The sequence below is a fragment of the Eucalyptus grandis genome, chromosome 2, assembly GCF_016545825.1.
Source record: "Eucalyptus grandis isolate ANBG69807.140 chromosome 2, ASM1654582v1, whole genome shotgun sequence".
NCBI lineage: Eukaryota > Viridiplantae > Streptophyta > Magnoliopsida > Myrtales > Myrtaceae > Eucalyptus > Eucalyptus grandis.
Genome location: NC_052613.1, coordinates 48,496,505 through 48,510,409, shown reverse-complemented (window position 1 = coordinate 48,510,409; position 13,905 = coordinate 48,496,505). Strand labels below are relative to the sequence as shown.

General features: G+C 42.0%; 3 protein-coding genes across 3 annotated transcripts; 2 read left to right on the top strand and 1 right to left on the bottom strand.

Moving 5' to 3' along the window:
- The first annotated feature begins 377 nt into the window (after positions 1 to 377).
- Positions 378 to 2,418, top strand: LOC104433292 (protein ASPARTIC PROTEASE IN GUARD CELL 1). The gene is given in 3 exon segments (XM_010045980.3): positions 378 to 1,222; positions 1,330 to 1,865; positions 1,868 to 2,418. Coding segments are annotated over 3 exon segments (1,485 nt in total). The 5' UTR covers positions 378 to 560; the 3' UTR covers positions 2,155 to 2,418.
- Positions 2,419 to 6,565: 4,147 nt separating this feature from the next.
- On the top strand, positions 6,566 to 11,825 carry LOC104433291 (CTL-like protein DDB_G0274487). Its single transcript, XM_010045979.3, has 7 exons — positions 6,566 to 7,002; positions 7,574 to 8,034; positions 8,556 to 8,739; positions 8,945 to 9,169; positions 9,292 to 9,408; positions 10,745 to 10,978; positions 11,356 to 11,825. The coding sequence occupies exons 1-7, from the start codon at positions 6,943 to 6,945 to the stop codon at positions 11,569 to 11,571; spliced, it is 1,497 nt and encodes a 498-aa protein (XP_010044281.2). The 5' UTR covers positions 6,566 to 6,942; the 3' UTR covers positions 11,572 to 11,825.
- Positions 11,826 to 12,617: 792 nt separating this feature from the next.
- Positions 12,618 to 13,474, bottom strand: LOC104433290. Its single transcript, XM_010045978.3, has 2 exons — positions 12,938 to 13,474; positions 12,618 to 12,815 (listed from the first exon to the last, which is right to left on the bottom strand). The coding sequence occupies exons 1-2, from the start codon at positions 13,269 to 13,271 to the stop codon at positions 12,757 to 12,759; spliced, it is 393 nt and encodes a 130-aa protein (XP_010044280.2). The 5' UTR covers positions 13,272 to 13,474; the 3' UTR covers positions 12,618 to 12,756.
- Positions 13,475 to 13,905: the final 431 nt, after the last annotated feature.

Here is a 13,905-nt window from a genome sequence, read left to right as displayed (position 1 = left end):
CAGGGCATCATCATATAGTACACCTACCCCCGCTTTACGAATCCCCACTGCTAATCAAATCAAACCCCCTCACTCTCTTTCCACTTTCTCTTTCATCAACTTATTCTTTCTTTTTCCAATTCAGAGAGAGAGAGAGAGAGAGAGAGAGAGGCCTCGTCTCTTTCAACTCCCTCGAGACCAGACGATGCCATCAAAGCCAATGACTCCTTTTCTTTTCTTTTCTTTTCTTTTTTTCCCCTCTTTTGGCTTGGAGTTGGCGTCGACTAGACAGGTAGGCAAGTCAAAGGGAAGAAATTATCCACAGGGACATGCAAAGCTAGCTCTCAGAATCTAATTATCAATCCCTTTGAAGCCCCCCCCCCCCATCCTTCATCGAGAGCTGCACTCCCACTCTCTCTCTCTCTCTCTCTCTCTCTCTCTCTCTCTCTTCCCGACATTTTTTCAATTTCTTTAGCTCCCGTCGAGAATGGCGTGATTTCCATCAAGAATCACTCCCATCCCCAAGCCCGCCCCATTTATAATCCCGTAGAGCTCCCTAATCTTCTCTCTCCATCCGAAAAATGGCGAACCCCACCTCCCTTTCTTGCCTTCTCTTCACTCTCTTCTGCTCCTTCTCCATTGCATTGGCCAGCTCCCGCACTTTACCCACCACCACCTCCGTCGCCACCACCGTCCTCGACGTCCGTGCTTCCGTCCGTAATACCCTCGACGCCCTCGCCCGCGACCCTCAAACGACACCGCTTCGCCAGCAAGAAGAAGCTCAGCCGCCGTCGTCTTCTTCCTCCTCCCTCACGCTGCAGCTGCATTCGCGGGCTTCGCTTCGAAAACCTTCGCAGAGGGACTACAGGTCCCTGACATTGGCCCGGCTGGAGCGCGACTCGGCCCGAGTCAAGTCCCTCGGGGCTCGCGTAGATCTGGCCGTCGACGGCATTGCGAAATCAGATCTGAAGCCCCTCGAAGCGAGCGCGGAGAGAGAAATCGGAGCCGAAGGCTTCGAGAGCCCGGTGGTGTCCGGGACGAGCCAAGGGAGCGGCGAGTACTTCTCGCGGCTCGGCGTCGGCGACCCGCCGAGCCAGGTCTACATGGTCGTCGACACCGGGAGCGACGTCAACTGGGTGCAGTGCGCCCCCTGCGCCGACTGCTACCAGCAAGCCGACCCCATCTTCGAGCCGGCTTCCTCGGCTTCCTTCTCCCCTCTCTCCTGCGACACCCGACAATGCAGGTAGGACCGTTAGCTGGTACCACGTCGTCGTATGCTCGTCGAATAAAACCGATCGTCTGTCTTTATTTTTTTATCGTCTGATTCGTGTCGTGTTGTTGCGGATGCAGGTCGCTCGATGTCTCCGAGTGCCGCAACGGGAGCTGCCTTTACGAGGTATCCTATGGCGACGGTTCCTACACCGTCGGCGACTTCGTCACGGAGAGCATCACCCTCGGCTCCACTCGGCTCAGGGACGTGGCCATCGGCTGCGGCCACAACAACGAGGGCCTGTTCGTCGGCGCCGCCGGCCTGCTCGGCCTCGGCGGCGGCTCGCTGTCGTTCCCTTCCCAGCTCAACGCCTCCTCCTTCTCCTACTGCCTCGTGGACCGCGACTCCGACTCGGCCTCGACCCTCGAATTCGGCTCGCCCCTGCCGCCCAATGCCGTCGCCGCGCCGCTGATCCGGAACCCCCAGCTCGACACCTTCCTCTACCTGGGCCTGACCGGGATCAGCGTCGGCGGCGACCCGTTGCGGCTGCCAGAGGGGGCGTTCCAGCTCGACCCCCACGGCGGCGGCGGGATAATCGTCGACTCGGGCACGGCGGTGACGCGCCTGCGGGCGGAGGTCTACGGGGCGATGCGCGACGCGTTCGCGAGGGGCACGCGGGGCTGCCGGCGGCGGAGGGCTTCGCGCTGTTCGACACGTGCTACGACCTGTCGTCGAAGGGCAGCGTGGAGGTGCCGACGGTGGCGCTGCGGTTCGGGGACGGGAAGGAGTGGGCGTTGCCGGCCAAGAACTACATGATTCCGGTGGACTCGAACGGCACGTTCTGCTTCGCGTTCGCCCCTACGTCGTCGGCGCTGTCGATTTTGGGGAACGTGCAGCAGCAGGGGACACGTGTCGGCTTCGACCTGAAGAGGTCGCTGATCGGGTTCGTGCCCAATAAATGCTGAGCGGCTCGTTGGCGTCTGGTGATTTGGCGGTTATGCCCCTGGAGAGGATGGGGATTTACTTTACGGGACAGTCAGCGAGTCGACGTGGCAGGAGCCCATGAGCCGAATCTAGTTTTAGATGTTTTTACTGGTTAGGCAAAGAAAAAAGAAAAGGGATCCGAGGAAAACGATAGGGCCCCAAAAAACTTGATCATTCTGGGTTTTATTTAGTTGCTTGTACAGCTATATATCCAGAAATTTGCAATGTTTCCCACATTTTGTTTAGGATCTTAGCTAAAATATGTCAATCTTCACGTCAATCGCGTGCTTAGGTGCTGCCATAGTGGCAATTTTTAGCTAGTGCATGTGTGAGTGGCAACACCATCTTGCCAACGATACACATGGCAAGAAACGTTAAATGACATAACTGATTATAATTCTCTAAAATAAAATAACATGAAGCCAAAAGTTTAAACCTCGGTTTTAGCTTAAAGTAGATAATGCAGATTTTGATATTTGTATAGTAAGCAACAAGAGTACGATTGACTCATAATATATTCCTTCCGAAGCAACCATTCCTAAAATAACAATATAATGCAACAATTAAATTCAATCCATAATTCAAACACTTATTTGCTCTATTCAAAGAATAACTACCCTCATCGAGAACATGACTAACATTCTTTCTTTTTTTTTTTAATAAAAGCCACTAAAAATCATAAGTATATACCAATGTGATGAATTTATCATAATTTTTTTTTTGTAACACAAAAAATATCAAATTTATATCTATTTGGCACATATATCCTCCTTCAAAGTTTCATCAATTGAGCCGTTAAAAATCTACATACATGACTCCAATAAGTAAATAGTGTTGACATGCCATTCATGTGGCTTAAGTAAAATAAAAACAATATTTCTTTTTGCCGAAAGATCATTTGAAGAAACTTTGACGAAAGGTAAATATAAAGCATATGTACAAGTTCAAGGTTTCTTATGTCATAAAAAAAATAGTTTAAGGTGAATGTATAATTTGAAAATTTTAATATCACAAAAAATACAAGGTGAATGTATCACAATTAACATAGTTTGGGATACTTTGTGACCTTTTCCCCTTTGTTTTTGAAGGCAACTCTCAATCTATTATTTTTTGATAAAATTCCAAATAATAGCCTAAAGTACCATAATTTTCTCACATATGGACCTTAAGTGGATATTGTTTTAAATAAGGGCCTAAAATGGTCATATCAATCTCAAATAAAGTCTTTAATAAGTGGTTATGACTGTTTCAAATAAGGGCTCAACCTTGCTAGTTTGTCCATCGGCAAAAATTCCAATTGATCAAGGATTTCATCCAAATACAATTTAGATTTAAATTAAATTAGACTAAAAGAATTTGAAAAAATTAATAGCCGATGCCTAGGTGACTAAAGGCGAGGGCCAACAAGCCCTTGCCCAGCTCTAGTGAGGGTCTACTGGCCCTCACCTCTAGTCAACAAGGGTTATCAACCCTCATGTAGGTGTCAACATTCCTACCAACCATTTTTGTTGCCGAGCTAGCGATGAGGCGATGGCCATAGACAGGAGGGAGGGCTCCCTCTTTTGTGTTCTTTCTATTATTTTAGTTTGTAAAAAAAAAAACAGAAAACAGGAAAAAAAATTTAAAAGATGAAATTGCCCTTCACCAAATAGTGAATTCATATCCTCATTTTAAATTGATATGGTCATTTTAGGCTTTTATTTGAGAAAATTAGAACACTTTGGATTCTAATTTGAAATAATATTTATTTCAGGTCCTTATTTAGAATTTTTCCAATATTTTTTCTTTTTCAAGTGTCTATTAAATTTCACACAACTGTGGAAAGATCAAATCCAAATCGTAGGTGGAGCACCCCCAAAATGAAATGCTAAGCCTGCCCAAAAAGGGGCCCTATTTTGAGGACATTCCTCTGCTCATTCCCAATACTCACACACTTCGATAAAAGCCCAAAACAATCGTCGGACCGAAAGCCTCTCAAGCCTCGAACAGTGCAGGCCCTTCGTATTCAAGACATCAAGACAATCAAAGCTTTTAGAAATAAAAGTAATATGGTCGTGTAGAATTTCATGCTTAACCTTTTATAATCGAAATAATATTTTTTTTGCGAGAAATTAACTTTCTTACAAATAATTAGAGATGCATTTGTTTCTCTTTCATATGTGCAAGTAGGTGATATTATGAATGAACATTTTGCACGTGAGCGCATCTATATAGAAGTCAAGCTATAATCAACAAGTAGCTTGTTTAATCATGGAGACTCCTTCCCCTAGATTGAGCTATGGTTGTCACTGGCAATGGCTATATCTCCAACAATCTTAACTTTTACGCCAACACTTCGTTTAGATCTTACCAACTGATATTGCGATAGTGTAGATACAATCGATGTAGAGTGGTAATAGAGGAAAAATTCCAACATGCGTTTGGAATTTTCTAATTTGTTTTTTTTCCCCTCCAACCCATGAGAGTCGTGAAGCAAGAGGGCAAAGCATTCGAATGAAGCGTGATATTCCACCTAACGCATCTCATGCATTTGTCCTGATGCACTTGAGAAAGAAAGCCCCGCACAACCTTGATTATGCATCTCCTTCATTATGAGAATTCACTTAAATTGAAGTAGCGTAAAAGTTAATTTCCCCAACACCCCCCCACAAAAAAAAAAAAAGAAAAAAAAGAAAAGAAGAAGGGGAATTTTATCCCCTTTTAATCTCATAAAGTTGGAGGAAAAGCGGGCGGTTCGTGAACATGACCCGTTTATATGATACGTGAATAAAGTGCGATTAAGCATGTCTAATAGCCGAGATTTATTGGATCTTAAGCTATCCATCAATGTCAGATGAATCACACCACGCAATCAAAGTCGAGGCGAACGTGCATCATGCCTGAGTCATGGTCAACAACGTGGGCAAGAAGGAAAGAAAATCGAGGTTCGGAATTTAAAAAGAATCGTTCTTGAGTCATTCGCCCAATCACAAGCTGAAGTCGTGACGTCGAAGGCCTCAGAAAATAGCGAAACGTCTCGGTCAATGCGGCCCCAGATGGAACTTTCCTTGGGGATCTTGATGCGTCGGCTCAAAGCTACACGGCAACGCAATTTCCTAGTAACGAAATCGGTTGTCTCGTTTGTGCATGTCCTTTGACTTCAAAGGGGAGGCCCGATATTTTATTACAATGATCTTCGCTTAAAGCAAAACTTATTTTAGTAAGTTCATGACCCTTTCTTCATGTACTACTTTTGGTCTTTCTTATCACGATTCTTCCTTCCTTTTTGGCATACTCCGACGGTATCAAGAGTCTCTCTCTCTCCTTTTTCTTTTTTTTTTTTATAAACGCGAGCGAAATCCTCAAATAAAAGATGGGTGAAGCCGTTGTGTAAAAATTTATTTACAATGAGCGAGTAGAGACCATTTTTTCTCCATAAAATGTTTTTTAAACAATTCATTTTTCACCAAATAAATTGAGTTTTAGATAAATAACCGTAGATATATTTTTAAGGGAGAAGTGTTTGCTTCTTCTCTTGATAGGGATCTAAAGCTCCAAACTTTCCAAACTTAATATAGGAGATCCTAAAAACCAACATTATGAGAAAAATTAACCTTCATAAGTTGAAAATTATCTACATTTTTTTCTATTCAACATGTACCAAACATACATTAAGCAATGAGAGTTGTCTTGACAGCCATAAGGAGCTATTCATATAAAATGTCCATTCATCCCCTTTACTCCAGACATGCGTTCAAATCAACATATTTTCGTATTCTCTCGAGATTATCCTTGAAGTATAAATTGCTATAAAATTAGGGTTTGGAGTTGGCGCATGAGATATCAATATAAGATTAGAGTAGGGCATCCCATAGACGTTAGGTGCGACTTTCACCAATAAATACGGCGATACATGGATCCAAGCAGATTCAATGATTTTACCTACTTGTCTTTCCCCTTTTCGTCCTGGGGAAGTTTTAGTGCTCTTTTTTCTTTTTTTTCTTTTTTCCTTTTTGTTCTACGCATCCGCTGTCCCGTGTCTTAGCCCTAATTGATAAAGGTCATAGACTTTTACTTGACCGCTCCTCCTCGAACGAGATTCGTCGAAAATGGATGGCAATGAATCGGAAGTTTCTCCTAACCTCCGCAGTTGTTTTCCGGTGATTATAATTAAAGCCCGGCGGCTTCTTTTTCTTTTTTTTTTCACTCGGAAAAGGAAATTAATTAAAATTCTGGTCAGACTTATCGAACCGAAGCATGCGGCCGAGAGCGACCGCGATTATTCCCTGTCGCAGCAGACATTTCATCCGTATTCCGACACCAGCCCCGTACGCAGAGCAAGATAATAGGGAACGACATCGGTATTTCTTTCTACCTAAGTATTTGTCGTACAAATGAAAAAAAGACAGAATCTTCAACTTGATCCGACGAAATCAAGGGGAAAGCAATCGACCAATTACGAACTCGCCGTCCCGACTTTTATCTAGCCGTTGAGTTTCGGTTTCTTGTTTCTTTCGTCCCCTCTCTCTCCATTTTCTGTCAAACCTAATGAATTGGTCATCCGTTTATGGCTACCTAAAACCCTAAATAATTTTCGGGTCTGTAATTCGTCTTTGACCTTTCTCGCTTCGTCTTCACCTTAGTGTCACGTTCCTTCTCTCTCTCTCTCTCTCTCTCTCTCTTTCTCTCGACGTACTATTCAATTTTTCAAACTTAACCATACTAGACAGGAGCATCTTGACTTTTGCGGGTACGAAAAATGTTGATCCCCATTTGATCGAAGGTCGAGGATGAGTGATTCGCAGAGCTCGTCTTCCGCGGAATTGGGCTCCGCCGTCGCCGCCGACGAGGTAAAATTCGGTTCCTTTCGATCACCGATCGCCACTATCGCGGGCATCTCGAGTTGGGTCCTGAAGCAATCACTTTGATCTTGTCTAATTGATTGTAGTTATTTAATCTTAGTGGGTTTTTGTCTGCTTCGAAGGAAAACAATTTTTCGTAGTCATTGGAACTATGTTGCCGTCTGGAGACTAGAATTTTTCAGATCGTTCTGACGAAGCCTACCAGTTTGCTGCGTCGAGTGCGGCGGTTGGTTATCTTTGTGAAAATCTTCGTCGCTCGAATGAGGAAAGAGTGTTTGTGGATTTTCTGTGAAATGTTATTTGTTTCAGATTCGTTCAGCCTCTGTTGCTTCCCTTTTAACTGACCGGTTGATTCCAGCTATTTGATTTACACGTTTACCGTGCCAATTTCCTATTTTATCCCTGTCTGTGTATATTAGGCTAATGTTTGATCATAGACATTACCCTTCTTTTGGCCCTCTCTTTCTTATTTGTCCCCGGATTGAATCGGAGTGTGGTCTGAAATTGGTGTAAAATGATTTTGGGCATCTAACATTTCGTTTTGCCCTTTCCACTGCAGAGTGTTGGGAGGACTAGAAGAAGCTCTGATTCTAGTCAGATAATTGCTTCGCCGCCTTCAAGGCACTGGAGAGATGTTTTTTGGTTAGCGATATTTTTGATCCACTTGCTCGGTTTCAGTCTTATCCTCGGAGTTCTTGGGCTTAACAGGTTTGAGAAACCGGACAGACTAAATATTGGCAACGTAGGTAATGTGCCATCTGATGGTGATGCCAGATTTACGGAGGACTACTGGCCATTATATGCTGTAGCTGGTGGTACAGGAACTCTTCTTGGATGGACGTGGTTGTTGTTTCTGGGTTCTCAAGCTAACCACATGATGAAAGTGTCGGTGCATATATTAACTACTTATCTCGCTGTGATTAGTGTGCTGTGCTTCTGGGGTGAGCGCTTTTTCTGTGGTGTTGCTTTCGCAGTTGGAGCTGCACTGCAGTTTTTGTATGTGATATCTGTTATAGACAGGTAGAGATTGTATTTTATTGTGGAATTTTCATGTTTGATTTAACTTAGATTATTACATCTTAAAGGATGACAGAAATGAAGGTTCTAAAAGCTCGGCTCCGTACCAGCATTCGTTGTTCCTGCAAGTTGGATTTCTCAAATCATGCATGCGATATTTAGAATTTCATTACAAGTACTTGGAAATTGGAGTGTCAACTGACTTTACACTTGAATGGACTTTGATATTTGATTTTCTTTCTTAAATGAAACCATGCAGTATCCTTATTAGACAAATTTATCTTTCCACATTGATAGAGAACGATGGTAAGAGGACCATTTGGACTTAAGTTGGTGAGGACTATAGATGTTCAAGTTAGATGTAATATAGGGCAGGGGAGGAGGATTCCCTTGTTTGGGCTGACTTTTGTGTTAAAGTCTCCTTCATGATTTTCACGTGCATATAGCATTGCTGCCTTCTAAATGCTCATAGAATTACCAGTCCTTAGTCTCTCACTCACTCTATTGTTTTCTTTCTTTTGCAGACTTCCATTTACCATGTTGGTGCTTCAGAAGGCTGTCAAGATGGTATGGAATCTGCCTGAAGTTACAAGAATAGCATATTTGTTTATGCTGGTTATGCTTTTATGGATGGTAATATGGTCCTTCGGAGCGGCTGGTGTCATTGCATCAAGCTTGGATGATGGTAAAGGCTGGTGGCTTCTTGTGGTGAGCTGGCAAGTTTTGCTCTTTTATTTGTCTGAACAGACTTGGGATATAATCTACAATCTACAAGCAAAGAATGAGTAGAGCTCTCTCCCCCCCCAAAAAAAAAAAAAAAAAAAAAATAAAAAAAACAAAATAAAATAAGGAATGAGTAGAGCTGACAGGATGAACTTGATGACTTCTATAACCAATTATTATTTACATGCAGGTGCTCTCTGTAAGCTTATTTTGGACAGGTGCAGTTCTTTGCAATACTGTGCATGTAATAGTCTCTGGTTTGGTGTTTCTGGTTCTCATCCATGGAGGTCGACAATCATTGTCAATGCCACAAAACTCATTATTGAAGACACTTCGATATGCCGTGACTACATCTTTTGGAAGCATATGTTATGGATCACTATTTACTGCTGCAATTCGGACCTTGCGTTGGGAGGTATGCATGTTTGGCTTATACTTTCCTTCTGAACACCGAGCAATTTAGCTCTAATTGTCATGTCACTGGTTTTTTCAAACTGGGCAACATTAATTCATTCTTCCTGCTTAATACATCTGTAGATCAGGGGATTTCGGTCGAAGATTGGAAACAATGAATGTCTACTCTGCTGTGTCGATTTTCTTTTCAACCTTGTGGAGACACTTGTTCGCTTTTTCAACAAGTACGCTTATGTACAGGTACCTTTTCTGTTCTTGGTAGTCCGCTTTTTTTTTTTTTTTCCTTTTTTGGGGAAACCAACCAATCAGTTTTGAGCAGTAGGTAAATTAGTCTACAGTTCAGATATCAGCTATATCATGGTTTTTTTCTCCTTGGCGTTTTCAGAGAGTGTGTCCTGTTTTATGGTTTTACAATGCTACCTTCAACAGTGAGCTAGTGATGTCTACTTTCCCTTGAGTGCTACTGCTAGTGCTGGTTGTAGTGGCATTGGGAGGGCATTTATGGCTGCCTCATTTTGGTCCTTAATGATCAGTTCTGTTTTGGAAGCATTTTTATAAAATTAGAATTTAAGAATTTGATGAGTGATGAAAAACATTGTTTGAAAGTGATAGGTGTCGGGTTCTTCTAGTTGTTAGAACTGGAACTTTGAGAGTGCACAGGCATACCTTATGGACAGATGTTAATGATTGTGCTGCAGATATGGCCAGTTGGCTATGGGCCTGATTGGTATTTAAGCATAAGGTATATATGGAGTTGATGGGGATTGAGAAGAACTTTTACGTGCGTACTGCTTCCATTACAACCTAATGGATTTTGAGATGACTTGGTAATCTATGTTTGATCCATAAAAAGTGAAATCTTATCAGCGATTAAGTTGTCAGCTTCCAAATGGTACAATCAAGCAATCCTGATGATCTTATATCTGTAGGTAACACATATGCACAAAATGAAGTCAATATCAGTATTTAAAACAGTATAACCCTGTTTGGATAATGAAATTCACTGCCAAAATCCATTGCACTTATAAAGACAACGAATGATTTTACCCGGATTGATTCTAGTTGTATGGAAGGAAGAGAGGGACTAACAATGATATGAATGAAAGAGAACTCTAAATGGTCAGCTTACAAGGAAGAAACAGGAATGACAAGAAAAGGGTCTCATATCTGACACTGATATTGGCTGTGATATTTCTATTCCTTTTGAAGGGTTAGTCATAAGTATTCTATTTGGTCAGTTGTGATAGTATGACGTATACATGAAGCTTTTATCAAATGTTCTGTTAGTTATGATGACATCATTCCACACTTGCATTTGATCAGATGCAAGTTGGAAAAGAAATTGGTTTCCTCAAATTTCTGGCATTTGCAAGTTATCTGCTCCTTATATTCTCACCCAGTTACACTACTGTGAATGTTGCATGGCTTAAGCTTGCAGCATAAGTTCTTTGCGTTTCTCCATATTGAATCTTTCGACATTTCTTTTATTAACTTATTCCTTTTCGTTTCAACATTGATCATTATTCAATGGCATTATGATATATTATCGCATGACAATCCTTCAACTTTTTGTCAGATCGCAGTTTATGGTAAAAGCTTTAACCATTCTGCAAGAGATGCGTGGGAGTTATTTCAGTCCACTGGGGTTGAATCACTTGTTGCATATGATTGCTCTGGTGCTGTTTTGTTGATGGGCACCATCTTGGGAGGGCTTGTAGCTGGAACTTGCTCTGGAGTTTGGGCTTGGTTTAAGTATAATGATAAAGTTGTTATGGTCGGCTCCACTTCAATGTTGATGGGTATGGTTTTGGTAAGTCGTCTCTCTGTCTTTGTGACCAAATATCTACTATCTTTTCACTCGAGTTGCAATATTTATTAGTAGTCTGGATGACGGAATGGCATTTTGACCAAGCTGATTTTGCCTGTTTAATCCTAAGGTTCATGGACTTCTTTTTAATACTTTTCTCTCCCAAATGTGCAGTACATGCCATTATGGTACAGTGTAGTACCTATCTGATGATTGATTGCTTTGAGTGTGGGCCAGTTTGATGTGAAATAATATTGCAGAGCGGTTTCTTGTCGGTCATTGACATTTGCCCCGGCTTTGGGACTTCCTGGCATTCCTGTTTGTAGCACTATGACTACTTGATTTCATCTTTTCTCACGGCTCAGTTAAACATATTTCAGGTCGGAGTGGCAATGGCTGTGGTGGAAAGTGCTGTTACGTCTATCTACATTTGCTTCGCAGAAGACCCGCAATTGATTCATAGATGGGATGCTGAGTTCTTCAACCAGTTATCGGAGATGCTACATCAGCGTCTTCAACATAGGAGCGCAAGAGTGACAGAAGTTTTGACACACAATAGATTCGATGGTCGGATACAAAATACATTTTCTATTTGAAATGTTGAAATTATCTTCTTAATAAGTTATCGATGAGAAAAAGAATTAGGTTCTTTTCGTTGTGCATATTGGTTCTATCACTCATTCTAGCCAGATCAGTTTTTCGTGGCAATGCTGCGGTGTAACTGGGGATTGATAGCTAGTTCTTCTTTTCCCGATTGATATTACAAGTGACCGTGTTAATTCTTCTTCTGTCAATTGATGTTACACATGGCTGTGTCAGTACTTCTTTCGTCAATTGATATACATTAAAATGGCCATGCATTGGTACTCGTGAGATATTCCAACTTAACCCTGCTAAAAACCTTTTTTTCATTCAAGTAGCTCCAGTGTTAGATCTATTCAAACGTTAAAAATACCAAATTTGAGCATCTCACGGGCTGATTGATTCTCTATCGTTATTTGCTTTGCAAATTGGAGCTGATATTAGAGTTAGTTGAAATGACTTATACTAGGCGGCTCAGTTTATGCAGTCGGCTTGAACTTTGAAAGATCAAGGGGAAATAAACATCAGAGTATAGGGTTGATCTCTGTCGACTCGACTTAGTTCAATCATGTTCCTAGCGGCTAGCGCAACTTGGCATTACATGTATTGCTTCAACTATCTTTGGTCCTATACGCACAATTGGAAAATCTATTAAGCCCCAATACAAAAAAGCCATTATCACTTTTATATGTATAACCTGATAAAATTTATGTTCTTCCTACCGAATATTCATGTTGAATGTAATACATATTTACCCAAATGTCATTTATGTTCTGGCTCCTGAAAACATTGCAAATAGAGTCGGGTTAACAGAGCAGAGGTCTTTCCACGAAACCTATGGGAAACATTCTGAAAGGGCCACTTTATAATTTATTTATTATACACCTAACAAAATCACAGCTTTACCAATAATAATAACAAAGTGAAAGAGATGCATCAAACTAGCCGCCGCCATTTACTATGTTCCGGAATTGGCATTAGGCTGCGTCATGTGGGAAAAGATAAGCATAAGCTGGAAGTTTGGAACCACGGTCCTCACTAATTTAATCGAATTCAAAAATGAAGTAATAGATTATAATTATTATTATGCTCACTGTTGCTTGGAAAAATAGATTTACAAAAAGAAATTCCATATTCTATACCGACACTTTATATTGTTTCCAAATATTTACAAAAAAATAATGTTCTGAACTATCATATCACTTGTTCATCTTCTTCTCCACTTGCTTGTACGTCGATTTCCTGCGGTTCGTCCTTCCTGCAAACATTCACCGACTTAACATCAGCACTCTTTAAACATTATCAACTAGATTCATAAAAATAACAGGAAAAATAAAGAAAATCAGGGAATTTCTCAATATCAGCAACCGGAGAACTCACCGTAGTTGTGTCTTCTTCGCTTCTGAGCCAACTGAGGAATGAACACACCAGTCCCGCCAACGTTGCCACTGCTCCACAGATTCGAAAGCCAAGCCGGGACCGAACTGGAAATATCGTTTTCCCATCGCCCCAAATTAGAAGCAGCATCATATCTTATACTGCTCACAAAGCCTAACTTTCTGGAGGAATTGGTTTTGGTATTCAAGGCCACTGGGTCGTCCTCGCCATCGTCCGCCATCAACAGGATGATCTGCTTCTCTAGCTCGGCGTAGTGGACATCGTCGCCATCGCTGTCGCCGCCGACACCGGGATCAGGTTCAGTCCGGATGTACATAGCGGGCTTATGGAAGATTTAAGAGGATCGATGTGGGTAATTGGGATCCCTTTGGTTTTTATCTTTGCTCCTCTCTCCTTGACAGAAAGGTTTCTGGACCTTAGGAATTATGTAGGTAGGAGACGTTCAAGAAGAGGAAGAAGATGGTCAGCTTGGGGTCTAACCTTGACCCAGAAGGAACAAGTTCGTGGAACGAGAGAATATGTCGATTCTTGGAAGATAGTGCGCGGTTTAATTCTTAAATTATTGCTTGTTGGGGGTGGTTGCTCGTTGACTCTGCTTTGAACAGGTACACGTCACTTAGGGAAATCCAAGCTTCGATTGACCATTCGTTTAGCAAATGCGTTCACACGGGAAAAAGATTATATTATATTCTAGGCGCAGAAGTTTTACTAGTCGCGGACCTAGAAGAATTCCGGATGAAGTTAAGACAGAAAGGATGCTCTGACCTTTGACTCGAATCCTATCCATACGTTGAGCGACAGAATTAAGGTTGTTCTCGAACCAGTTCGTGCGCTTGAGTCATTATTAGGAGGTTTGGGTTGGTGGCACGATATTAAAGCTCGATTACTGTTCTAGGAATATTCAAATACGTTGGATCAACGCAGATGAGTCAAAACGAACCTGCGGCCAT

Bases quoted from the DNA above. Each gene is read 5' to 3' on its own strand.
- LOC104433291 (XM_010045979.3), top strand. From the start codon at position 6,943: ATGAGTGATTCGCAGAGCTCGTCTTCCGCGGAATTGGGCTCCGCCGTC. The intron at 7,003-7,573 runs GTAAAATTCGGT...TTTCCACTGCAG, and splicing joins CCGCCGTCGCCGCCGACGAG to AGTGTTGGGAGGACTAGAAG. The intron at 9,170-9,291 runs GTATGCATGTTT...ATACATCTGTAG, and splicing joins TTCGGACCTTGCGTTGGGAG to ATCAGGGGATTTCGGTCGAA.
- LOC104433290 (XM_010045978.3), bottom strand. From the start codon at position 13,271: ATGTACATCCGGACTGAACCTGATCCCGGTGTCGGCGGCGACAGCGAT. The intron at 12,816-12,937 runs GTGAGTTCTCCG...GAATGTTTGCAG, and splicing joins GCGAAGAAGACACAACTACG to GAAGGACGAACCGCAGGAAA.